At 43.7% G+C, this 27,636-nt stretch overlaps 2 protein-coding genes across 2 annotated transcripts in view; one reads left to right on the forward strand and one right to left on the reverse strand.

Annotated features, from left to right (window-relative positions):
* Positions 1-1,829: 1,829 nt before the first annotated feature.
* Positions 1,830-27,636, reverse strand: part of cdc42ep4b (CDC42 effector protein (Rho GTPase binding) 4b) — a 44,728-nt gene continuing 18,921 nt past the window's right edge. The window contains exon 2 of the mRNA XM_057826056.1: positions 1,830-4,423. Coding sequence (XP_057682039.1) covers positions 3,307-4,272 — 966 coding nt within the window. The 5' untranslated portion in view covers positions 4,273-4,423 and the 3' untranslated portion in view covers positions 1,830-3,306. The remainder of the gene's footprint in view (positions 4,424-27,636) is intronic.
* LOC130909915 (uncharacterized) lies at positions 23,930-27,020 on the forward strand. The gene is made up of 2 exons (XM_057826862.1): positions 23,930-26,080; positions 26,145-27,020. Exons 1-2 carry the CDS (start codon positions 23,930-23,932, stop codon positions 27,018-27,020), a joined length of 3,027 nt encoding a protein of 1,008 aa, XP_057682845.1.

Genomic DNA, 27,636 nt, shown 5'->3' on the forward strand with positions numbered 1-27,636 from the left:
AATATCTATATACAGCTGTTTGCATTTTCAATAGACACCCCTTTTTCGCAGTTCATTTTCAAATAAACAAATCAAGTCCACGCAGCTTAGGTGGCATCTCACAGCAATTTGGTGCAATGTTCCATTTGTTGTTTTGTCATTGCGGCAATTTCACAAATGTATTGTTGAACACAACAAATGGTTCACCAGCATTGATGGCACAAACATTTGCCAAAATCCGCAGAGTGGATGATAAGCATGTTAAAAATTTGGCCCTTTTACCTCAAAGAAGTATATATTTAAAAATAATAATAATAATAGAGTGAAATGAAACTGCATCTCTATAGACAAGAGTAAAGTAACCAGCTGCTAATGTTAGCAATGAAGTGATGAAATTAATATACTTGGTACAACAGACTGGACGCAACATTAGGTACACCTGTGCCATGTTCTACATTTACAAAGATTTTTGTTTTTTTTGCTTACCTTAAATTTTTATTGATTTCTTTTAATGAAATACATTTACTTCAGTAAATGTCTTATTTTAATAAAAATCTATTTTTAATTATAGGGTCTATCAGGTATGTGGCCAAAAATGCCATTTTATTTTTATTCACAGAGCTGTAACCTAAAACCACCTTATAAAATATATAATAGTGTACCGTAATTTTCGGACTATAAGGCACAACTGACTATTAGCCGCCACCCACCAAATTTGACATGAAAACGGCAATTCATAGATAAGCCGCACTGGACTATAAGCCGCAGCTGTACTCACCGTATCATGGGATATTAACACCAAAAGGTATTAACCGGTAACACTTTATTTGACAGCGGCATCATAAGACTGTCATAAGACCGAATTAAGCTGTGAACCAATTGGCTGCAAAGCTTCATTGCTTCCAGAAGCTTCATTTGTCCATCACTGCTCCCTTGAGGGAGGCAGTCAACCTCTGCTGCCACCTGCTGTAAACACTGTTGTCATTCAACATGCCTCCTAGCATGCATTGCACGGCAACAGATGTAAATAACAATCAAAATTCATGTTCAATGCAAATTATTTCTTCAGTTACTGTTCCGGTTGTTTCATTAATTACTAGTTATGGTATTTGCTAACACTTAATTTGACATAATACTGTCATGAGACCAACATAATTATGAGATGACACCGCTATGAGCATGAATGAATACTTACGACGGATGTCATTTTATGTCATATTGCAAATAATCTCACTTTTGAATTGAGGTAAAAGATCTGAGCTGGAGATAAATTGAGTTAGTGACATAATTTGCCAGATAACACTTAATGACATGATAGTGTCATAATTATGACGCTCTTATGATGGCGCTGTCAAATAAAGTGTTACCTATTAACCCAAATAAATAAACAAATAAGCTGCAGTGGACTATAAGCAGCAGGAATTTAAATGAGGGAAAAAAGTAGCGGCTTAATAGTCCAAAAATTGTGGTAAATATAAAATAGCAATTATTATTATTTGTTAAAAGATATTATGGCTGGCACATTGCATGTTATAAAATAGATTCATTTTTTTGCCATTTTTAAAAATGATCAAATAAGCATACTACAACCTCGAAAAATAGCTCATTGTTCATATACTAAAAATAAAGAATCGTGGTTGTAGCATGCATCTCACTAAAAAGATCGTTTACTTCATTTGTGTATTATTCAGTAATATGCATCTATAGAGTGAATACATATATTTTTACAAAATATTACAATTCAAAATGTGATTTTATATTTAATAATTGATCATAATTTCATAGTTTTATTTAAAAATATGTAAACTACAACCACCCTCAAAAAATAAGTTCACATTTTCCCCAGAGTACTGTTTTTTTTTTTTTTTTTTTTTTTTTTTAATGTTAATCGTTACAAAGCTATTGCTTTTGAACGTGGGTGTACCTAAAATTGAGTGGTGAGTAACTTTCTGGCAGGGTGATGAACGCTGAACCTAAATGCGCGTCCGTTGATTAGTTGATTCTCAGTTTTGTCCTGAAGCGAATACTGTCATAATGACGTCCCTTTGAGAGAGAATCTTCCCTTTGGAGGCCATTTTGTGTCGCGTTAGCTAATGACGTATACACTGCCACCACCAAATCCCATACACATTTTTTTTTTTTTATTATTATAATTTTTTAACATTCTGTTATTCTGTAAAAGGTCTTAAGATGCAACTAATTTCAAGTGCAATTGGACACCCTACTTTTTTTTAAGACTAAGACTACAGTGCTTCTCATTTGGGTCGCGAGTGAACCTATCCCAGCTGTCTTTGGCTGGGAGACCGCGTACATCTAGACTGCCATTCAAAGACACATTCTCAACAAAGGACAATTTAGAGCAGGGGTGGGCAAACCAGTCCTCAGGGGCCGTAGTGGGTCCTGGTCTTTGTTCCAACTGATCCAGCACAGACAGAGTCTTCAATGAGTATAAAGCCCCTTTCAGACTTATATCCTGCTAAATCCCCGTGTACGATGACGCGGGATTAACCCATGTCATGGCTTTAAGACGTGTGGAGATGTACCGGGAATTAACAGGGTTGGACACTGTCAGATTTGTCCCGTGTTAGTGACTCGGTGTGCTCTGTCCGGGGAGCAGGATTTTATAACCCGGACATTATATCATTTTTATTTGGTTTGGCAACAAAATAAACCACACATTTCCAAAGATGGATGAGAGACTGTCTCTTCCTTGGCTCTAAGATCCAGTAGCCATTCAATTTCACTATGTTTCAGGTTTAATTTAGCCATCTTTTCAGTTCGCCATGTTGATAATTGCGATGTTTGTTTACCGCTTAGGAAGACGATCAGCCCGACATGATATTTACGTCATCAATATTCGTGCTGTGCCCCTGCAATGAAACAGCTGCTTTCACACATGCCGCGTCACGAGTAAATCTCGGACATTATACTAGGACACAACCTGGTTCATGTCCGTGTCAGTAGACCAGAGAAATTGCTTTCAGACATAAGGGCTACCCGTTTAAATCCCGGGAATTAACCAGAGTTCAGGGTATGTCTGAAAGGGGCTTAACATGCTTGCATTTGGAATGTGGGAAGGAATACCCACGCAAACTAGGAACAACATGCGAATTCCACACAAGATCCAAAGTACCCAACTAGCCCTCTTGACAACATTCTGAGCCACAGATTTCACTTTCTGTTTCAATATGACATTGTGTTCCAAAGCGGAGTCGTTGATGGACGAGGTCTTAAGACAAGCGACAGTATTGGATGTCGTAACCGAGGTCCGTTTGTAAAGTAGGTTCAGTTAATCGGTGAAAATCGTTTGGCGACGGCGCCCAGGTCTTAAACTCTGATCTCATCGTCATCATCGTCCATGAAAGAGAAGTCATCCTCCCCGCGTGGCGAACTGTACTTGGCACTGTCTGTGTCGTTGTGGTGAATGTAGGGTGTTTTTTCTTCGGTGGTAGAACCAGAGCTGGATACGGAACAGCTATCCAGGTGCTGGTGGTTGTTCCTGGTATGAAGCTCAGGGCTGTAAGGAGTCACCATGGCCTTCTGTTGGTAGATCATCATGCGAGGCGGCCTGGCAGGTGGGCGGCGTTCCTCAACAATGGGGTCGTCATCGATTAGAGGGATGTGGGCAGGTGAACTGTGGCCCTCGCTGCCCTTGCCTTCCTCGTAGCCGAGGTCGTCATCCTCAAAGCCTTTCTTCTCCATCACGCTCAGAATGTCACCCAACATGGAAGGGCCCAGATCCACGTGGAAGGACATCATGGACTCGGCGTGCTTCATTCCACCGCCGCTCTTGGGCAGGGAAGGCGGAAGCTCAGAAAGCTCGCCAAAATTGCGTTCGTCAAATTCTGTGTCAAAGGTGGCAATGGCCGCCGAACCGTTGACCAACGTGCTTTCGGAGACAGCGGGCACCCGCGTTCTCCCTTCGCTTTCATGACGATTGAGATACGGCAGGGAAATAGCGTTTTTCACAAAGTTAGCTGATCCGGTGGGCGCAGCGGCGCTGTACTCATACCCATCCCCGCGGTTGACAGAGTGTGAGCGCTTGCTGGCCCGGAAGGTGCGGGCCAGCAGCGATGGCTTGGAGCCCGGAGAACCGCGCTTGGTATCAGGGGGTGGAGCCTCACCTGAGCGCGTGCTGAGAAAGGACGTGTCACCAAAAGCGTCACCACCGCGCCCCACGTGCATGGTATGCCGGAAGTCACCCAGAGGTGCGCTGATCATCTCTGCCGTCAGGTCAGCGCGAGAACGCCGCTTTGACTGGGTGGAGTGGACCAGCTGCTTGAGGATCGGCATGATGGACCCTTTTTTTGTGCGCAAGGAGTTGATGTTTTGAGAGTCTACAAATCCTCTAGTACCTTTGGGGTGACTTTGTCAAAGACTGTCAACGTTCTTTGGAATTTGAGCAGCCATTTTGGTACTCACACTTGCAATGTCGTGGATCAGCCTAGGAAAAAATGAACAAAGTCCGATTAATCACATCTTTTTACATATTCAGTTAGTGACAAAAAATGCTACAGACAGCCTTATTCAAAAATTGAAACTCATAATTTCATTAGATCACTTGAACTGAATCTGAAAAGGAATGGTGAACCCTATCGATGCACGAAATTAGGGCTGCAGCTATCGATTATTTTAGTAGTCGATTAATCAATCAACTGGTTAGTTCGAATAATTGAGTAATCGAATTCGGAATGTTGCAGAATAAATTTTAGGACATGTAAAACAAGGGCTTGCCAAGATTGCACTTTCAAAAGAGCATTACATGCGAATACAAAATAAAATTCTCGAGTGTTTCTTCAAACTAGGCAGATTTGCGCTTTCATTTAAAAATATATTGAAATACTTCATCTTAGCCTCAAACGGTATACAAAAAAATGAGGATCTAAGTACAACAAAGAACAATTGGCTAACTTGCATAGCAAAAGTCCGCTAGCTTAAATGCAATAAAATGCAAACGTTTTTTTACAATGCTTAAATCGTTCAAACACCTATTCCCACAAAAAATACGGGAGTACGGGGTACCGAGCCCTTTGGTAAGGGCTGTTCGGTCCCTATACGACCGGTGTCAGAGTTTGGTCTGCATTGCCGGCTGTAAGTCTAATTCGTTCACAGTGAGGGGAGGGTTGGACTCCGCCAAGGCTGCCCTTTATCACCGATTATGTTAATAATCTTTTATTGAAAGAATTTCTAGTCGTAGCCGAAGCGTTAAGGAGGTCCGGTTTGGTGACCTTAGCATTGCATCTCTGCTTTTTGCAGACGATGTGGTTCTGTTGGCTTCATCAAGCCATGACTTTCAACTCTCACTGGAGTGGTTCGCAGTCGAGTGTGCAGTGGTTGGGATTAAGATCAGCACCTCCAAATTTGAGACCATGGTCCTCAGTCGGAAAATGGTGGGGTGCCCTCTCCGGGTCGGGGATGAGATCCTGCCCCAAGTGGAGTTCAAGTATCTTGGGGTCTTGTTCAAAAGTGAGGGTAGGAGGGAGCGGGAGATTGACAGGCGGATCGGTGCAGCGTCTGCAGTAATGCGGACTCTACACCGGTCCGTAATGGTGATGAAGGAGCTGAGCTGAAAAGCGAAGCACTCGATTTACCAGTCGATCTACATTCCTACTCTCACCTATGGTCACAAAGCTGTGGGTCGTGACTGAAAAAACAAGATCCTGGATGCAAGCGGCCGAAATGGGTTTCCTTCGGGTTCTCCCTTAGAGATAGAGTGAGAAGCTCGGTCATCCGGGAGGGACTCAGTGTCGAGCCGCTACTCCTCCGCCATGAGAGGAGCCAGCTGAGGTGGCTCAGGCATGTGGTTCTTCTGGACGCTTCCCTAGAGAGGTGTTCCGAGCATGTCCCACTGGCGAGAGGCCCCGAGGACGACCGAGGAAGGACCCAAGACACACTGGAGAGACTATGTCTCTCGGCTGGCCTGGGAACGCCTTGGGATCCCGCCGGAGAAGCTGAATGAAGTGGCTGGGGAGAGGGAAGTCTGGGCTTCCTTGTTAAAAGCTGCTGCCCCCGCGACCTGACTTGGCGCAAGCGGAAGATGATGGAGGATGGATGGATAAAAAAATATATTAGCTCTCCCAAAAACTTTCCTTATGTTGCCCTTAACAGGGAGCAGCTGGATTCATCCATTTTAAGCAGTTATGTCATATTCACTGTTGCCACTAGAAGGCAGTGTTTCCATCCAAATCAATAAAACTAAATGCAAACACTTTCAAAACAAACCATTACAACGCCACTCTAATTAAACGAACATTCAAAGCTTTTTCCTAATCGAATTACTCGAGTTAATCAATTAATCGTTGCAGCACTTCACTAAATCTTCATATAATGCTGCTTCTCATCTCCTATTTTTGCTACACTATTTTCTGATACTGAGCAGGGGGTGCTTGCTTGTTATTCAAGCAACTTCACAAACCTCTTTCCTCATAGTGGTTAGCTGACAGCTGGTTGAGGGGGTGCTTGATTGGATGTAGAGCAAAGCCCACATTAAAAATGGAAAAATTGCCAACGAGCAGGGTAATTTAATTGTGGATGCCTTAATTACAAACATAATTAAAATTCGACTTTGTATAATTAATCAAGTTTCAATTTTGATCCAATTTTGACAGTCAAAATTGGTCTGTGCACTGCAGCCCTATTTTCAATGGTGTTTGAAAGATAGACATCACTAGAAGGTAGTTTTTCTGAAAATTATCTTTGTCTTGCTTCACGTCATGTTGCGCTGTTGCCAGATTTTATATTTAAGCTCACTCTCTCTGAGTATCGAAAGTAATCAAGGGAACCATGCCACAATAGTGAGCAGAACTCGTGATAATTTTTCATGATGGTCGCATAAAGGAGGTCAATGAGACTTTTTTTTATCCAGCTATCTGTCCCTTGTGGGGGTATTACTGATATTTCTATCAGAAGAGGTGGGTAGTACCACTTTACATTTAGTGTTACATTCAATTGAGTAGCTTTTTGAGATTAATGTACTTCTAAGAGTTTTATTAAGACATACTTTTTACTTGAGTAGATTTGTGAAGAAAAAAACTCTAGTCTTACTCCGCTACTTTGGGCTACACAAGAGTCGTTACATTTTTCCTCTTTATCCTACATATTAGATTTTTTTTTTTTTGCTAGCGATGCTATTGCCAAGAGTAGCGCTACTAATTTCACCAGTGAGACGTTGTAACAATAATCACATGACTGCATTACACCAATCAGACGCAAGCTTGCCCTTCTATGATCACGCAAGCCTGTTCAATGCTTCTTTAAAGCAACGTAACAAATGAAGTATTTGACCTAGAGCGCTGCCCTCAACATGAATCGAAATGATGGATTTAAAACTCTTTTTTTAAAACTCAGTTTTTATTTGCCACCGAATGAGCATAGATAACCGGAGATATGATCCTTTTAATTTCCTAACATTAACTATGAAGGAACTACAGTATTCACGACTCAAACTAAGAACTATTTTCTCCACTAGAGGGCAAGGCACTCATGCTCTTTGGACGGATAATGCTTCATTACTGGTGTCTTTCTCTCTTTAATTTAATGATATGATTGGGTTATTGAACAGTATCATTATAACAACACTTCATATAGATAAGTTTGTGCTGAGAGAAAAAAATACCATTGTTTGGAAAAAAACCAAACAAATAAAAATAAGCAGTTACTCAAAATGTTACACATAACGACTTCTTTTCACTGGATACTTTTTTACTTGTACTTCACCACATTTTTTGGATGACAACTTTTAGTCTTACTTGAGTAATATTATTTTGAAGTAACGCTACTTTTACTTTAGTAAAAATTTTGGCTACTCTGCCCACCTCTGGCCATACTTGAGTAGATTTTTAAAGAACAAATACTGCTCTTACACCGCTTTGGGCTACACTAGTCGTAACATATTTCCTCTTTATTCCACATATTAGTTTTTAACTAATGTATTTTTCGCCAGAGAAGCCAACAGTGGCTTTACCTGTTTCACCAACGAGATGTCGAAACAATAATGACTTTGAATGTCTTTGACAAAGCACTGCTGTCAATATGACTCAAAAGCGTGGATTTGAACCTCTCTCCCAGTTTTTATTTGGGACCGATAGACCACAGAAAACCGAAGATATGATCTTTTTAATGTCATAAATGAAATACGTGTTTTCCACCAAAGGGCAGTCATGCTCTATCGACAAATAATGCTTCATTTCTGTAGTTTCTTTTTTCTCTCGCCGGAATTCAATGTTTTTTTGGGTTTTTTTTGCATTTCTTCGGCTTAATGTGGTTATGTAATAGGTTATACTTAATAACAGGTCATATAAATAACTGGTGGGAAATGTAATGTTACTCATTACTTGAGTATTCTTTACACAAATAAATTTTTACTTGTACTTGATGACATTATTTGATGACTAATTTTGCTTTTACTTGAGTAATATTATTTTGAAATAATGCCACTCTTATTTTATTTTTTTGGGCTACGCTACCCATCTCTGTCTACCAGCAGTGAAATTGCTGCCTTCTGAAATGCAGCCAGAAGCAGATGCAACAACCAGAGAATGAACTTTAAGACCCAAGCCTCTCCACACCCACTTTGCTTCTGAAGCAATTGGCACTGACATCATCTGCTTTTCTGAATGAGCGACGCTGCAACGGTCACGTGAACACACACAAAAAGCAATTTCTGGCAAATTCTGTCCCAAAGGCAAAGAAATACCCAATGTGAAATCGGCCCTTTCCTATATAGCAAAAATGTCTACTTTTGTTCAAATAATGGAACCTTTGTCCGTCCATAATGAAGCCTCCCATTGGTTGCATAAAACTGCAATCTCACTTGTAAATTACTTCATTGTCAAACGTCATTTCTTGTATTTCTCCTTTTCTTTCTTTAAATATTCACAGGTGGCTAGCACAGGCTTGTTCCCATCTTGGGCCCCTCGGCTGTTGCGTAACTGTCAGGATGCTTGGAAACTGAACACTCGAAGAAAAAAAAATGAAGCAGAACGACATTTTTTGGGATCGTCTTACAGACTGGCTTGAGTCATTGCGTTGAGATTTGTTACATTCACTTCTTTCCTGCCTTGTGCTATTTAGCCTGCAGCACGTCGACTTCTTGTTTCAGTGCCTGCCCACCTGTGAAACTTCAAAGCTTGCAGAGCAGTGTTCACAAATCAAGGCTCATAGGTGGCTATGATCCGGAAAAAGCGGCTAATAGGAATACGGTTAAGCAGGATTAGCTGGTCAGTGACTCCTAGATCATAAAGTGCTCACTGGAGAGATTTTAAGAGCCACTTGTGTATGCTACTAATGTGCTATTTTGCAAGTGTTACTAACAGGATCTAAAGCTTCTCTGAATTTGGGGTTTTGACAGGGTTTTAGGACAGTAACAAAAAAAAAAAGTTTCAAATTAAGAGTTTGAAATGATGAATTAACTACCGTAATTTTTGGAATATAAACCGCTACTTTTTTCCCTCATTTTCAATCCTGCGGTTTATAGTCCAGTGCGGCTTACTTATTGATTTTTGGGGATTAATAGGTAACACTTAATTTGACAGCGGCATCATAAATCTGCCATAAGGCAGTCATAATTATGATATGACACTATCATACGCATTGATGAATAAAAGAATTTCATTACGTATTATCCGTCAAATTATGTCGCCAACACTCCATTTGTGTCCAGCTCGGATCTTTTACATCCATTCAAAAGTGAGACAATTTGCCGGATGACGCAAAATGACATCTGTCATAAGCATTCATTAATGCTAATGGCAGTGCCATGTCAAAATTATGATGGTCTTACGACAGTTTTATGGTGCCACTGTCAAATAAAGGTAGTAGCTGAAGAGATAGCACAGAAAAAGCATTTTGATTGTTATTTACATCTGTAGCGCTGCAATGCATGCTAGGAGGCATGCTGGACAACAACAGTGTTGACAAAAGGTGGCAGCAGAGGCTGACTGTCTACCCCAAAGGAGCAGTGATGGCAAAATGAAGATTCTTGAAGCAATGAAGCTTTGCAGCCAATTGGTTCAAAGCTTCATGGTGGTTCCTTTGGTCTTATTACAGTCTTATGATGCCGCTGTCTAATAAAGTGTTACCGGTTAATATCTTTTGGTGTAAATATCCCATAATACAGTGAGGACAGCTGCGGCTTACTGTCAAGTGCAGCTTATCTAAGAACAAATGCTGTTTTCGGGTCAAATTTGGTAGGTAGCGCCTTATAGTCAGGTGCGACTTATAGTCCAGAAATTACTGTACATATATTTGATTAAAAAAAACTCATTAAAATGTTTTTACATTTCTGGCCCCACAGCGAGCCTCAACGCTGCTGGATACAGCAATCAATACAAGAAGGGCAATCTTGTGGTTGAGCTATGATCCTGAAAAAGCAGCTTTTATGAATATGGTACAGCAGTATTAGCAGGCCAGTGACTCCTGGCTCATGAAAGAGCTCACTGGAGAGACTTTATGGCCCGCTTGTGTATGCTAAAGTGTGCTAATGTGCTAAGTGTTACTGACGGGAAAACCATTGCTTTGTGTATTTAGACCACAGGCTCCAGCCCACACATGCATAACTCTGCTGTGAATCAATGGGGTGAGCACAATAAGATATTATGACAACATTAGCATGATTGCTATATAACCAGATGGCGGAGACTTGATAAAAGCTATCACTGTTAGCGTATCCCTAAGCAACCTTACACTAATCTAAATGATAATCCTTTCATCCTGCTTTTCTGCCGATAGTTCCTATAGTGGATAGGAAAAAACATAACATTGGTGGAAAATGTTTTACAAAATAGTATCTTTGTCCCATTTTCACATAAAAAAATGGCGTTTGATAAGAGATGAAGGACTTTACATCCACTTTATTTTTGGGCAATTATACACTAGGACAGGGGTCGGCAACCCAAAATGTTGAAAAAGTCGTATTGGAGCAAAAAAAAAAACAAAAACAACCAAATATGTCTGGAGTCGCAAAAAACTTGAAAGCCTTCTATACAGTAAGCCTCAAAATGAAGGCAACACCTGCTGTACGTATCTATATTATTTAAATTAACCTACTATCAAAATGACTGAGAATGAATGAATGAAGTTGGCTACAAATACATAATGAGCCTTGATGATTACCGTATTTTCTGCACTATAAGGCGCACCTGAAAGCCTTCAATTTTCTCAAAAGCCGACAGTGCGCCTTATAATCCGATGTGCCTTACATATAGCTCAATATTGGTTAATCATGGCATGACATTCCATTTAGCTCAGCTCTTGTGGATGTATAACGCAACGCCAACCACTACTACTATTACTACTGTGCCTTATAATGCAGTGTGCCCAATACATGAAAATGTTTTTAAAATCGGCTATTCATTGAAGGTGTGCCTTATAGAGCGGAAAATACAATTAGAGCTGAAACGAGTACTCGAGCAACTCGAGTAACTCGAGTTTAAAAACTGATCCGAGTAATTTTATTCACCTCGAGTAATCATTTATTTTGACAGCTCTAAGCATCACGTTTTGCTAGGACTACTTTTAATGCGGGACAACGCGCTGTCACGTGCGGAGAGGAAGAAGGGAAAAAAAAAAAAACTTACCGCAGCCGACAGCCGCCACAAACGACGCCGACGTTGCTAAATACTAGCCCGCACAATGCTACATTGGTAACAGGCAGCGTCTGGCGCGTCTCATTGAGATCACATGTATGTTGAACTAGATGCGCATTGACAGACTCGGCCGCGTCTGGGCAGCGTTTGTAAACAGCCGCCATCTTAAAGCAGTACAGCGCTAAGCGCTAATAAAGAGCGCTAATAAAGAGCGCTAAGCGCTAATAAATAAGATTAACGTTACTGTCGCTACTAGCTCACGGAACGTTAGCCCTGCGGAGGGCTAGGTTTCAATTAATTATGACCACTGTCGATGCGTGGCTAACGTGTCTTACATACAGGCTTTAACATAACATAGCATTGTGGAGTGATGAGGGTGTAAAATAAAAACGTAATCATGCTAACTATCAATTTTAGCTCAGTAATCATTGCTGGATAAAACACCAAGTAGCACTGGTCCCTAATGTGCTCCAATACAGCCTGTATCATACATTTATTTTGAACACTGCAAAAACTCAAAATCCTATCAGGACTTACAGTTTAGACTAACTTAAAACTTAACTAGAACTTAAAAATGGCTTGACACAATGAGAAATTCAATTGAAACACGTGGGAAAAAAACTTTTAAGTGATGTGTGTTATCAAGCGTAACGGCATTTTTAGGTAAGATATATATATATATATTAATAAGATCTAAAAGTTTTTTGAGTGAAAGCAGTGAATTAGTCTTTTTTTTTTTTATTCTAGTTACACCTGAGATGCAATTGTTGGCTGTTTTCAACAATATACAACGAAAATAAAGACATTGATTGACTGAAAATGGTTCAAGATTAGATGAAATGTCTTGTTTTCTCATGTATATGTATAATTGCTCTTCACCTAAAAATATATTTGTTTTATCCGATTACTCGATTAATCGATAGAATTTTCAGTCGATTACTCGATTACTAAAATATTCGATAGCTGCAGCCCTAAATACAATAAATGTTTATTTTCCCTGCAGTGCATCCTATAGAGAATGACGCACACCGTGACTACTCTGCTGTACGATGCTCCCTCAAGTTTTTTGTTACAATATTAATCAATTGAACAGACATGTCCAAAGTCCGGCCCGGGGGCCAAATGTGGCCCGTGGTCAAATTTCATCCAGCCCCCATCCTCTGTCATAAAATCAATAACGTCTGGCCCGCACACAGACTTAATAAATTGGTCAGCAGTACTGCTACCAGCATATGAAGTATCTTACACACTAAATGCTGCTCCTCATTTACCCACTAAAAGGGAGCAGCACTCTATGCAACACTACCCCGTGTTACCCTTTATTCCCCATTTCTAAAATGACAACAATCAACAAAAAAAAAGTTGACTGTGACGGCCGACGCTTCAAGGATAGGTGGAAATTGGACTATTTCTTCACTAAAATACGCAACAACTGTGTCTGCGTCATTTGCAAAGAGACAGTCGCTGTTTTTAAAGGGTTCAATGTGAGGCGATATTACCAAACAAGACACGCTGACATGTACGACAAGATTACAGGGAAAGTAGTTCTTAAAAGATAAATGTTAGTACAAGTTATCGAAATTTTATATTAAAACCCCTCTTAATGTTTTCATTTTAATAAAATTTGTAAAATTTTCAATCAAAAAATAAACTAGTAGCTCGCCATTGTTGATGTCAATAACTACACAATGCTCATGGTGCTGAAACCCATAAAAATCAGTCGCACCCAAGCGCCAGCAGAGGGCGACAAAACACCAAAAAACACAAGTAACAAGTGGACATGACACTGTGCTGTCATTTTAATCTGTTTTAGCGGGGCATGTGCGTTAGTTGCATCAAATATTTTAACGTGATTAATTTAAAAAAATTAATTACCACCCGTTAACGCGATAATTTTGACAGTCCTAAATTAATTTAAAAAATAATAATACAGCAAATGTGACACACAGAATGGCTTGCTAAAATTTGCTTAAATATATTGTTCTACGTAAAGGATGTCAGCCAAGGTCGGCCCTCCACATTTTTACCACACCAAATCTGGCCCCCTTTGCAAAAAGTTTGGACACCCCTGAATTAGAGGAATGCTTGTATCATGTTTGTCTGACAAAAACGATAATAAAACTAAAAATATATTTCCCTCCTGCATCTTTGTCCATTTCCATACATTTTTTAAAAAAGCTCCAGGGAGCCACTTGGGCAGTGCTGAATGTAGTTTTAGAGCAGCGGATTGCTGACCACCGCACTAGGAAATGTCATGAGTTTTTTTGTATTTTTGTGAGAAGCTGAAGAAATTGCATTACATGGCACATAAGGTTAAAGCAGGTTTCATCTTTGGGTTCAAGCAGGTGATAGGGCTTCACTTTAGCGGTTCAAGATCTGTTATGGTTTCAAGTTAAGATTAGTGTGTTTTAGGCATACCTGCATCCAAGACTAGTTAAATCCGTAAAGGTTATTGAGAAATTCATAAACAAAGACACAGTGAACATAAATGTTATTCATTTTCCCAAAAAATATTTCACAGACAGCCCTCAGTCTCTTTGATGGACTTACATGTGATATCAGACAATGAAAGCAGTATATTTTCTGAACAGAAGCAAAATTGTATAATATATATATATATATATATACACACACACACACACACTATATATATGGCGGACAACACAAACAAGGCTGAAAAAGCAGTTTCTGCTCTTGCACCCTTCTTTAAAATAAACTGCTATATTTTAAGCCAAAAGAACTGTTGTGTTTGATAGAACAATATGTCTATATGCTGCCATTGCAGATTCATGGCGCATTAAGCCTCCGAACTATTTTTAATTTGTCCATTTTACCCTGGAAACCCCCGTTTACAGATGTCGCGCAAGCGCTTTTGTTTCAATCCAGCCATAAAAAGAAGGTAAGTAATTATATTTATTCTTCAAAATGTGTCATTTTTAGCTTAGAATGATTAATTGATGTCTAATATTTTGTTTAAAAAAAAAAAAAAACGACAAAAAAATTATTCCCTCTCATATTTTAAACCAGGGGTCCCCAAACTTTTTCCTGTGAGGGCCACATGACTTTTCCCTTCTCTGATGAGGGGCCGGGGTCAGTTTGTAACAGAAAAAGTGTGACGATTGCAGGAGTGCCTAAATGTAAAAATTTATTGTTTTTCAGAAAGCCGCAATCAAATAACCCTTTCTGGATTCTTCACGGAACAAAAGTAAATAAAATAAAAATAATATAATATAATATAATATAATATAATATAATATAATATAATATAATATAATATAATATAATATAATATAATAATAATAACACTATTAATTAAATAGATAATAACCAAATAACCCTCTCTGGGTTCTTTACAAAAATAAGCCAGGAAATAAATAACACTATTTAAAAAAAAAACAAAAAATCAAAATGCTCTCTGGTATTGTTCAGGGGGCCGGACCAAATGTGGAGACGGGCCGGACCCGTTTTAAACTTTTAAACAGATTATGTCATAATGAAAAAAATGGCGTCTGTAAATAAGTCACGGACATCTACCTCATAACTGTAATTGTATTTTTTTGTTACTGTCGCATTTTCCCCAATATGTTAAATGGTAAATAATCGATCCAAACAAAGAATAATTGGAAAAAAAGTTAAAGGGTAAATATATGAAAAAGAACATCTCAAACACTCCTTAATGTCTGTAATTTCTGCATCGCGACCCTTGTTATCACTATTACCCTTATTATCATGTTTTACCCATAAAATCCCCAAAAATATGGCTGTAGTCATTCACACCTGTGTCTTGACACTCGGTGATACATGCTACTAGAGCTGAAACGAATATTCAAGCAACTCGAGCAACTAGAGTTTAAAAACTGATCCGAGTAATTTTATTCACCTCGAGTAATCGTTTAATTTTGACAGCTCTAAGCATCACGTTTTGCCCGGACTACTTTTAATGCGGGACAACGCGCTGATGTCACGTGCGTAGAGGGAGAAGCAATAAAAAAAAAAAAAAAAAAACCTTACTGCAGCCAACAGCCGCTACAAACGATGCAGACGTTGCTGAAAACTAGCCCGCGTGATCAGCTCATCAGCAAGCTCTGCAGGAGCCTGATAATGATCATGATTATTTGATTCAGGTGTGTTAAAGGAGTGAGACATGGAAAACAAGCTGGATAGTGGCACTCGAGGAACAGAGTTGCTGACCCCTGTTGTGGACACTACAATATGTGCTCGTCTGTTCATTCGAGATTGTTGGAAACCTTTATTTTCGGACCAGTCCTTTGAATTTTACAGATGAAAACATTTTGATTAACTGTCGACTAAAACTAGACGAAATTTGTATGAGATTTCATCGACTAAAACTAGACGAAGACGAAAACATTTTGAAATGACTGAACTATGACCAAGACTAAAAAGTATTTTCGTCCAAAATACTACACCTAGCAGGGTTTTTTTTTTTAACCGAGGATCCTGCCATAATACAAAAAAAGTAATTACGTGCACACCAGCACGTTTGTAGAAAAAAAAGCTTCCACAGCCACCCGCATTCATTCATTTTTAAGTACATTCATAACAATGCGCGAAAAATAATTGTCCATAATACCCCCATCTCTGGCATGTGTTCTTCAATATGAAGCACTACAGGAGTTTGTAAATAAATGGAAGCAAAAAAGCACCTCTCTATGTTACTCCAAAAGTTTGTCGCAATCAGTGACGTTTCCACAGTTAAATCTTCGCTTATCAGTGTCCACATTATGGCGCCACAAACGCAGAATTCGCACATCTTCACTTTGAGCGCAGTTTTCAAGATACCCTCCTTTAAATGTGCGTGTACGTGTGGTTGATAGGCCATACTTCTTTGAGATGCTATAGGTGTTTAAAAGCAAGAACAAACAGACAGAGGAACAGTTTCTTTGCTAAAGCCATCTCTTCTCTGAACAGTCAAATGTAACACAACACCACCCAATGTCCAAGATATATATATATATATATAAATATACACATGATACTTTTCTAGATATATTCACCCTCTTATATAATAAACATTGTCCTGCTATATATATATATATATATATATATATATATATATATATATATATATATATATATATATATATATATATATACATATATATATATATAGCAGCATATAAAAAGCAAGATTTCAAGAAGCCTTTCAATTTTGAACAAAGTTAAAATATATCTTGATGAGAATGCACTCCGTACTCTGTACTGTACCTTGATTCTCCCATATCTTACAGACTGTGTGGAAGTGTGGGGGAATACCTATCGCAATAAGACAAATCCTTTAGTTATAGTACAGAAACAAGCAGTTCACATCATTCACAAGACTGCATTTCTGGATCACACCCATGAACTATTTCTTCAATCTAAAGTGTTTACATTTCAAGACCTAGTCGATTACAACACTTCCATAATTCTGTATAAAGCTTTTAACAATGCGTTACCGGCAAATTTACAAACACATTTCACCATTTGTGAAAGAGCTCATTATTTAAGAGCTTAGTACTGCTTCGTACTCCCTAGATTTAGAACAACTCGTAAGAGCTTCTGTGTGTCTGTACGCGGAGTTAAATTATGGAACAATTTGAGTTCATCACTTAGAGAGTGTAAAAATATTTACATATTTAAATTGTACTATAAACAATTCATTTGGTCAAAATATATTCAGGGAGGGTCTTAAATGTATATCAATGTTTGTGTAGATCTTTTTACCATGTTGGTATGGACATACGCAATACATGAGTATGTGTATACGTATATATTTACACACACACATATATATATATATATATATATATATATAAATGTATATACAGTGCCTTGCAAAAGTATTCGGCCCCCTTGAATCTTGCAACCTTTCGCCACATTTCAGGCTTCAAACATAAAGATATGAAATTTAATTTTTTTGTCAAGAATCAACAACAAGTGGGACAAAATCGTGAAGGGGAACAACATTTATTGGATAATTTAAACTTTTTTTACAAATAAAAAACTGAAAAGTGGGGCGTGCAATATTATTCGGCCCCTTTACTTTCAGTGCAGCAAACTCACTCCAGAAGTTCAGTGAGGATCTCTGAATGAGCCAATGTTGTCCTAAATGACCGATGATGATAAATAGAATCCACCTGTGTGTAATCAAGTCTCCGTATAAATGCACCTGCTCTGTGATAGTCTCAGGGTTCTGTTTAAAGTGCAGAGAGCATTATGAAAACCAAGGAACACACCAGGCAGGTCCGAGATACTGTTGTGGAGAAGTTTAAAGCCGGATTTGGATACAAAAAGATTTCCCAAGCTTTAAACATCTCAAGGAGCACTGTGCAAGCAATCATATTCAAATGGAAGGAGCATCAGACCACTGCAAATCTACCAAGACCCGGCCGTCCTTCCAAACTTTCTTCTCAAACAAGGAAAAACTGATCAGAGGTGCAGCCAAGAAGCCCATGATCACTCTGGATGAACTGCAGAGATCTACAGCTGAGGTGGGAGAGTCTGTCCATAGGACAACAATCAGTCGTACACTGCACAAATCTGGCCTTTATGGAAGAGTGGCAAGAAGAAAGCCATTTCTCAAAGATATCCATAAAAAGTCTCTTTTAAAGTTTGCCACAAGCCACCTGGGAGACACACCAAACATGTGGAAGAAGGTGCTCTGGTCAGATGAAACCAAAATTGAACTTTTTGGCTACAATGTAAAACGATATATTTGGCGTAAAAGCAACACAGCTCATCACCCTGAACACACCATCCCCACTGTCAAACATGGTGGTGGCAGCATCATGGTTTGGGCCTGCTTTTCTTCAGCAGGGACAGGGAAGATGGTTAAAATTGACGGGAAGATGGATGCAGCCAAATACAGGAACATTCTGGAAGAAAACCTGTTGGTATCTGCACAAGACCTGAGACTGGGACGGAGATTTATCTTCCAACAAGACAATGATCCAAAACATAAAGCCAAATCTACAATGGAATGGTTCAAAAATAAACGTATCCAGGTGTTAGAATGGCCAAGTCAAAGTCCAGACCTGAATCCAATCGAGAATCTGTGGAAAGAGTTAAAGACTGCTGTTCACAAACACTCTCCATCCAACCTCACTGAGCTCGAGCTGTTTGCAAGGAAGAATGGGCATGAATGTCAGTCTCTCTATGCGCAAAACTGACAGAAACATACCCCAAGCGACTAGCAGCTGTAAATGGAACAAAAGGTGGCGCTACAAAGTATTAACGCAAGGGGGCCGAATAATATTGCACGCCCCACTTTTCAGTTTTTTATTTGTTAAAAAAGTTTAAATTATCCAATAAATTTTGTTCCACTTCACGATTGTGTCCCACTTGTTGTTGATTCTTGACAAAAAATTAAAATTTTATATCTTTGTTTGAAGCTTGAAATGTGGCGAAAGGTTGCAAGGTTCAAGGGGGCCGAATACTTTTGCAAGGCACTGTATATATATATATATATATATATATATATATATATATATTTTTTTTTTTTTTAATTTGTTGTTCTCTTTTTTTTTCTCTCTCTCTTGCTGACTGAGGGAATCGACATTGCGGGTTCTGCTCTCCCGTTACATGTGTCGGGGAAGAATGTCTACTATGTAACTAAACAAAAACAGGTTGCAGGAAAACAGTTGATTTATTTTCATGATAATTGATAAATTGGGGTGGGATTTAATGTTTTCTTTGTCTCACTCCCTTTCAGGCATTTTTTGTTTTGTTTTGTTTTTTTTTCTCTGATGTTACTTGAAAGCAAAGAACTATTCGTGAAGATGAATGTAACTGCCTGAAATGAAATGATTAAAAAAAAAAAAAAGATTCATTTACATTCAATGCCTTACTGTCAACTCTCCTACTTAACTTCTATCCACACATATTCTATGTGCAATACTTATTTACGTGCAATATTAATGTGCAATATTCAATGCCTCACTGTCAACCTCTGCTACTTAACTTCTATTCACACATATTTTATGTGCAATACTTATTCGCATGCAAAATTCAATGCCTTCACGGTCAACTGCTGCTACTTCACTTCAATTAATTGAACTGCCTGAACATATCATACTGGTACATATTTTATATTTATTTGGATTTTTTACTTTTATTCTTGCAAGCCACTTTCGAGATTTCCCCTTGATGATGGGAGATGCTCCACAATTTCATTGTACAACTGTACAATGACAATAAAGGGCTATTCTATTCTATTCTATTTGCCAAATACCCTGGTACGTGGAGACATGGCCCGAGACTAAGACAAAAATTAAAATGGCTGTCAAAAACAACACTGTCATGTTGTACAAGCGAGTTTGGCCATTCTATATGAGCTGCATCTCATATCTATATATTGAGACAGGACATTAAAAGTAAATTTAGTTTTTGGAAGACATTTTACTTATGAGAAGGTACTCTTTACAATCTGCAGACTTAAAAAAAAAAAAAAAATGGGGGACGAGGGAATACCCTTTACCCAAGTGATTAAAGAATTGCTTTGCTTTGATCGATCAAATGCTTTTGAACTAAAGCATTTGATGCACAAAAAGCCTCTGAAGACTTCAGCCTCTGGAACACAGTTCCTGTTTTGAGATCATTCAGATGAATGAAACCATGCAGGGGAGTAAGACACTGGGTGGGGGTGGGGTTCGAAATAAAAGATGCCAGCAGGGGCTCTCAAATATCAAAAAAAGGTGCGAGCCTCTCATCGCAGTCATTCTGGGAAATGAGCCGTTTTATGTCCCTATAGGAGGCCCCCTCCAAGTTTGACCAGGACAACATCATCATCTTTAGGAGGACATTACTGCACCAGGTGGGGAAAAAAGATGAATTATGAGAGCTGCAGGCATTCCCATCATGTTCACTCGGGAGACTTTTAAGTGACAAGACCACTGAAGATGAAAGAAAAGAGAAAAACAAGGATGTATAGAAAAATCTGAAGCTACTGAGACTGCATGCTTTAATTTGATAAATATTCCTAAATGATGAAAAGAAAAACGTCTATATTTACAATTTGATGATTATTAACATTTCAATTAGGGATGTCCCGATCCAGGTTTTTGCACTTCCGATCCGATACCGATACTGTTCGATACCGATACCGTCCTATCTGAGCACGTGTTAAAGTTTAAAGTTATTTAGCCTCCTTACTTAGTTGTCAGACTCATGTTGAAAAAGGTTTTAGTACCCTTGATAACAACTAGCCAGCTGAATTAGGTGAGTTTGAATAACACACAATGATTGGTAACAAGAAACTGACCTGTTTATTCAGTGACAAACGCAAAACATTATAAATAACAAACAGAAATGGCATAGTCAGTCAGTAAAACGTGCAAATAATATTGTAAACAGTCTTAAAAAAGCAAAACACACCAACAACCTCAGTGGAAAATCCCACAAACCCCCCAAGCTATTAGATGCTTTTAATGTTTCATGCATTAGTTACAAAAATTGTATAAAAAGCCTCTCAGGTTTAAATAAAAAACTATTTCAGTATCAAGTTAACATTTTAAAACAGTAAATAAAATACTCAAGTCCCCATTCTGTATCAGCAGCTTTAAACTACATTCAATTCATTTAATTTTGCGAATCAACTGTTAAAGTTGTTAAAATTGCTCCCGTTATTCCATAATTTCCCTTCTGTCTACTTTCGACATGTGAAAGTTTTAAAACTGTTTTGAAGATAGATTCAAGTCAAGATTTTGCAGATTTAGGAGTATTTTAGATAAAAAGTTAATTAGGTTCGCTTGGTAGGTTCACAACAGCCTACTAGGGAAGTCTTCTGCTTTAAGATCTGGTTTTCAATACTTCAATGTTGCTAATGCAGTCGAGTCTGTCGTGTAGCATCTGGTTTTATATACATATGATATCTATTATCTCCATAAAACGACGTTGACGTAGTTTGTTGCGGCTGTCAGCAGCAGTCAGGTATTCTTGTGTTTTTTATTTAGCGGCATGAGTTGAGCTAAAGCCGTGAGTTGAGCATGACGTGAGCATTACTCGGGTCTAAGACAAGTTATGTTTACTTTCGGGACGCAATGCGGTCAGTTTCTCATTGCGTCCCGAAGACCGCGCTGTGTATTAGTTCCGCTTTACTTGACATATTTCAATAATCGGAATTTGGATGTTTGTGAATCGTTCTCGAATCATCAGCGGCCGAATCGCGTGTTGGATGGTGCGTCTTTACTCACGTGAGATAATGGCTCGTCATCCCGAATGAATTCTTCGGCAATGACTCGTTATTCCCTGGGCTTTGGGACTGTCGAGTGCCAGTTTGTCACGCATAGCAAAAGTTTCTGCCAGTGTTAGTTGCGTAGGACCTTTCTTTTTGTCTTCGGTTCTATTTCATCCCTGCTAACCGCCAGAGGCGGTGCTGAAAGCACTGAATGACCCCTTCGCGCATGCGCAGTGCGAGTATTAATACCAAAAAAGTCACCAGGTTGACCTCCTGCCGGGGTATAAGTTCCGGCGTCAATCTCGTACCAGCCCCTTTTTTCTTCTCGCGTGGCAGTTGCTACTTGTGTCGCGTATAGCCTTGTTAGACTTTGAGTCGGAGCTGCGGGTTCGCCCTCCTAAGGCTGCGTCACTCTATTGGCAATCAGGAAGTCTTGGGCTTTCTTCTTGTTTCGTTTTCCGGACTTGGGACTACTGCCGACCCGCGCCGGTGACGGCTTCGTGCGCGACCCCTCTCCCGGCCGGCGGCGTCTGTGTTGGGTGAGTGATCATGGCTGGCTCGCTGTTTGCGCGGCCGCCGGCTCCGTTCGCCCGTTTGATTGTCCCCGCCGGCGCGTTGCTCGACCGCCGCGTCGGCTTCCGTGCCGCCCTGTTTGGCCGCGCGCGGGCATTCGCCGTGTGGCGTCGCTTTTCCGCCGCTTGTGGGCAATCGGTCGCTGGCCTACCTGTGGTTTGCCTTTTTCGCTAGTTTACCTGTGGTTAGCCTTTTTCGCTAGCTTACCCGTGGTTAGCCTTTTTCGCTAGCTTACCTGTGGTTAGCCTTTTTGGTAGCTTGCCTGCGCTTGCCGTGTAGGTGCCGTTCGCGCCACCTTCCCTCGGCTCGCTGTTTTCACGGTCGCGTCGCTATGGAGGGCTCTCACTGCTGTGTGGCCTGCGGTTCCCTCCTTGGGCCGTCCGACACCCTGAACCGGTGTGCGGCTTGCCGTGGCCTATCTGACGACCCACGCGGGGGGTTTGCGGATGTTTGTTCGTCCCCCTCCCCCGTCGTGCTCGGGGGCCCGTCCGCATCTGAGGCGCGGCCCCCTTCTGGGCTTAGGCGCTCGAAGCGTCGCGGTCCTTCGGCTCCTCCGTCCGGCCCCCGTCCGAAGAGATCGAAAGATGACGAGCTGCTCGCCTCTGATGTCGAGCGGCTGCGCAGGGAGGTGGCTGAGTTGCGGTCTCTCTTGGGTGACCGTCCCCCGGGTGACTCAGCGGCTGCTTTTGACCCGCGTTCGCCTGGCATGCCCGACCTTGACCTGGAGGCCGATGCCGTCTCGCTGGCGGCTTCGGCTTCCATGTTCCATGATGACGTGGGTGAGTCGGCGTTTGTGCCTTCGGAGCTCGGCTCCTCGTCCTCTGCGCTGGGCTCGTCAGCCGGCTCCCCTGACGCTTCCATACTGGCGGTGCTGCGCGGCGCGTTGGCGCGTCTACAGCTGGACTTGCCTCAACGGCCCGCTTCGGCGCCGGCGAGCGCATTTTTTCGGCACCAGCGGTCCGCCCCGAATTTTGCGGTCCCTGCTTCGGCCGACTTTGTTAGGGAGCTCCATGCGGGCTGGAGGGATCCAGCGGCTCTCTCTCGTCTTTCGGCCGATGGTCAGGCTCTGGCGGCCATGCATGATCCGGCCGCTGTGGGCCTGGACCGCATGCCGGGTGTTGAGCCTGCCATTGCATCCCTCATCGTGTCCCCTGAGGAGTCTCTCCGCCCGGTTGTGCGGTGCCCTCAGCCACAGGGTCGGCTGACGGATGAACTCATTCTCCGGGCCTATGGTGCAGGTGCGCGTGCTGGGCGCATCGGTAATTCCATGGCTCACCTCTTGTTGGCCCTCTCGGCATCCTTGCCCGAGAGCGGTGCTGACACCTCTGCCGTGGGCTTCTGCGACGCGGCGTTGCACGCGTTCGCCCTGGTGACGCGGGAGCTCGGGCGGACGATGTCCTATCTTGTGCAGGCGTCGTCAGGTGTGGCTTGCTCAGTCCCCCCTGACTGAGCCTGCCCGGAGGACGCTCCGTGACGTGCCGGTTGAACCCGGCCATCTTTTTGGCTCGGCGGCGGTGTCTGCCTTGGAGAGGACTATTTCGGCCCGTGCGACCAGGCAACAGCTGTCGGGCTCCCTCTGCTGGTTTTCGTCCTCGCCGTACGGCGCACCTTTCCCCTGATGGGGGCTATGGTGCCCAGCCAGCCTCCCGGCATTCAGCCGATTCCTTTCGTGACCCCGCCCGCTTGCCTCCACGTCGGGCGCAGGCGGGGCCTCCCGCCCGCCAGCCCCCCAGGGCCCGTCGGGGCCGGAGGGGCAGGGACTGAGGCCATTGGGCCGGCCGTCGGATTTTTTTCCCACCAGCAGCTCAGGTACTGGGCTGCTCGAGTTTCGGACCCCTGGGTGATAGCCACCTTGACCCATGGGTACGTGCTCCAGTTCCGACGCCGGCCCCCCGTGTCCCGCCGGGTCCGGGTAACTACTGTCTCGGACCCGGCGAGGGCTCTGGCCCTGAGCCGGGAGCTGTCTTCTCTCCTGGCCATGGGGGCCATCGAGCCTGTGGATCCCCGGGCTTGCCTCCGGGGTTTTTACTCGACTTATTTTCTGGTTCCGAAGAAGACCGGCGGTTTTCGGCCGGTTCTGGATTTGCGGGGCCTCAATCGGTACCTGAAGGTACTTCCGTTCCGCATGTTGACCGTCGCGCATGTATTGCGGGTGGTCGCCCGGGGGGAGTGGTTCACCTCCGTGGACTTGAAGGACGCCTACTTTCATGTGCCGGTTGCTCCTCGCCACAGGCGGTTTCTCCGCTTCGCCTACAGGGGTCGCCACTGGCAGTTCAGGGTGCTCCCCTTCGGGCTCTCCCTTTCCCCGAGGGTGTTCACCCGTGTTGTGCGGGCTGATCTGGCTCCCCTCCAGTCGGTGGGCATGAAGATTCTGCCCTACCTCGACGACTGGCTGTTGTGTGCGCCGTCGAGCGCTCAGGCGTACGGCGATACGGCAGTCCTTCTTGCCCACGTGGCTCGCTTGGGCATCAGGGTGAATTTGGGGAAGTCGTGTCTGGTTCCTTCCCAGCAGGCGACCTTCCTCGGGGTGTCTCTGGACTCGGTGGCCATGTTGGCTCGACCGTCGTCCCGTCGGGTGGAGGCCGCTCTTCGCCTCCTCTCGCATTTTCGGGTGGGTCAGGTACGTCCGTATCTGACCTTTCTGCGTCTTTTGGGCGTGCTGACGTCCCTGACCGCGGTCGTGCCCCTTGGTCTTCTCTTCTTGCGCCCCCTGCAGCGGTGGCTGAATGGCTTTCGCCTGGACGCCAGGCGGCACCGGCGACGGTTACTGAGAGTCTCGGGCCGGTGCGCGGTGGCCTTGGCGCCGTGGAGGAACGGGGCTTTCTTGTTGGAGGGCGTTCCATTGGGGGTTGCCCCGGTCCGTCGCGAGGTGGTCACTACGGACACCAGTCGCTTGGGATGGGGTGCCGTCTGGCAGCGCAGGGCTGCTCGGGGCAGCTGGTCTCTGCGGGACCACGCTGTCCACATCAACGTCCTGGAGCTGCGTGCGGTTCACCTGGCTCTCCGGCACTTTTACCCTTTCCTACGGGGAAGGCACGTGCTGGTGCGTTCAGACAACGCTGCCGCCGTGTACCACATCAACCACCAGGGGGGGACGAGGTCCGCTCATCTCTTGGAGGCCTCCCGCCGTCTTCTTGTGTGGGCGGCCCCTCGTCTTGCGAGTCTGCGGGCCGCCTATCTTCCCGGCCAGTTGAACCGTCTGGCGGACTCCTTGTCCCACCGTCGCCTCCCGCCGGGGGAGTGGCGCCTCCATCCCGAGGTGGTGCGCGCGATTTGGGAAGTTTTCGGCCAAGCCGAGGTGGACCTCTTCGCCTCCCGGGAGTCGGCCCATTGCCCTCTCTGGTTTTCCCTGGGGGAGCGCTCCAGCCCTCTCGGTCAGGACGCGCTGGCCCACCCCTGGCCGAGGGTCCTGCTCTACGCCTTCCCGCCGCTCCCTCTGATCTGGCTGACGCTTCGGAGGGTGTCTTTGGAGGGGCACTCGTTGCTGCTGGTGGCCCCCTTCTGGCCGGCTCGCCCATGGTTTCCCCTGCTGCGCAGCCTGTGTGTCGGCGAGCCTTGGTGCCTCCCCGAGAGGCGGGATCTACTGTCCCAGTTGGGGGGCCAGTTATGGCATCCCGATCCTCGCCGTCTCCGCCTGCACGTCTGGCCGCTGAGGGGACCGACTCGCTGTTTGACGCCTGCTCGAGTTCAGTCAGGCGGACGCTTTGAACGCCCGGGCGCCCTCCACCCGGCTGCAGTACGCTGGCCGGTGGAGGTTGTTCGTGAAGTGGTGCGGGGACCATGGGGATGATCCGGTGAGTTGTTCTGTCCCCACTGTTCTGGACTTCTTACAGTCCCTCCTTGATAGGGGTCGCTCTCCGTCCACCCTCAAGGTCTTCGTCGCCGCCATCTCTGCTCATCACGCCAAGATCTCTGGTGGATCTGTGGGGAACCACGGCCTGGTCGCTACATTCCTCAAGGGGGCTCTGAGGCTCCACCCCCGCAGGTGTCCTCGTGCCCCGGTCTGGGATCTGCAGCTGGTGCTTGACAGCTTGTGCCGCCCCCCCTTCGAGCCTATGGATGCGGCCGGGCCTCAGTGGGTCGCCCGCAAGGCGGCGTTCCTGCTGGCCGTTGCCTCTGCTAAGCGGGTTGGCGAACTGCTCGCACTCTCGGTTAGCCCGTCGTGCATGTTTTGGCACCCCGAGGGTTCAGGTGTCACACTGTGGCCTAACGTTGCGTTTATGCCCAAGGTGTTGGCTGGCTCCCGTTGCAATCGTCCCTTACGCCTTGCTCGTTACCGCCCCCCGCCTGGGGAGGGTGGGAGCAGACCGGAGCTGTTGTGCCCGGTGAGGGCCCTGAGGCTTTATGTGGACTCCACGGCAAGTTTTCGTAGGTCGTCCCAACTTTTTGTCTGCTACGGGGCACGTGGTCGGGGCTCTGCCCTCTCCAAGCAGCGCCTCTCTCATTGGGTCGTTGATACTATTTCTTACTCCTATCAGATGGCTTGTCGCCCCCTGCCGTGTGCGCTGTCACTCTACCAGGGGCGTTGCCACATCCTGGGCTGCCCTGAAAGGGATGCCTCTGGGGGACATCTGTGCCGCCGCCTCATGGTCGGCGCCTGGCACCTTCTTCAGGTTCTACTGTTTGGACGTCACCTCTCCCCACCCGCTGGGTGCGGTCTTCGGATCGGAGGGGACTTCCCTGTGAGGTTTGTGTCTGTTTCTTCGTGACCCCGCTGGTATTGGTCATTCAGTGCTTTCAGCACCGCCTCTGGCGGTTAGCAGGGATGAAATAGAACGAAAGTTACGTATGTAACTACGGTTCTATGAATCCCGAATGACCACCAGAGCGTTCCGTCACTCAGAATCCTCGTGCCACACGCGAGAAGGTTCTGTAGGGGCTGGTACGAGGTTGACGCCGGAACTTATACCCCGGCAGGAGGTCAACCTGGGGTCACAGGTGACTTTTTTGGTATTAATACTCGCACTGCGCATGCGCGAAGGGATCATTCAGTGCTTTCAGCACCGCCTCTGGCGGTCATTCGGGATTCATAGAACCGTAGTTACATACGTAACTTTCGTTTTCTTAACATACTCCTCATATTGTGGTGATATTTCGCTAAATGCTTGATTAGGTTGGTTGCATTAAAACTTCTTACAGCTTTACCACTACGCTTGACTTTATTGTGGCATATGTTGCTCTCTGCCTCTTCGTCTTTGTCGTCCTTTAAGGTGAAATGATCCCACACAGCTGACATTTTTACCGATAAAGTCTCTCGGTAAATTGGGAGACGGTAATGTAAATGTAGTGTGTTGAAGGTGTCATTTTAGGTCTGAGTCAATAATT

This window comes from Corythoichthys intestinalis, chromosome 21, assembly GCF_030265065.1.
Source record: "Corythoichthys intestinalis isolate RoL2023-P3 chromosome 21, ASM3026506v1, whole genome shotgun sequence".
NCBI lineage: Eukaryota > Metazoa > Chordata > Actinopteri > Syngnathiformes > Syngnathidae > Corythoichthys > Corythoichthys intestinalis.

Coding starts and splice junctions, on each gene's coding strand:
- LOC130909915 (XM_057826862.1), top strand. CDS start 23,930: ATGGGGGCTATGGTGCCCAGCCAGCCTCCCGGCATTCAGCCGATTCCT. Junction 26,081..26,144: donor TGGAGGTTGTTCGTGAAGTG/GTGCGGGGACCA, acceptor GACTTCTTACAG/TCCCTCCTTGATAGGGGTCG.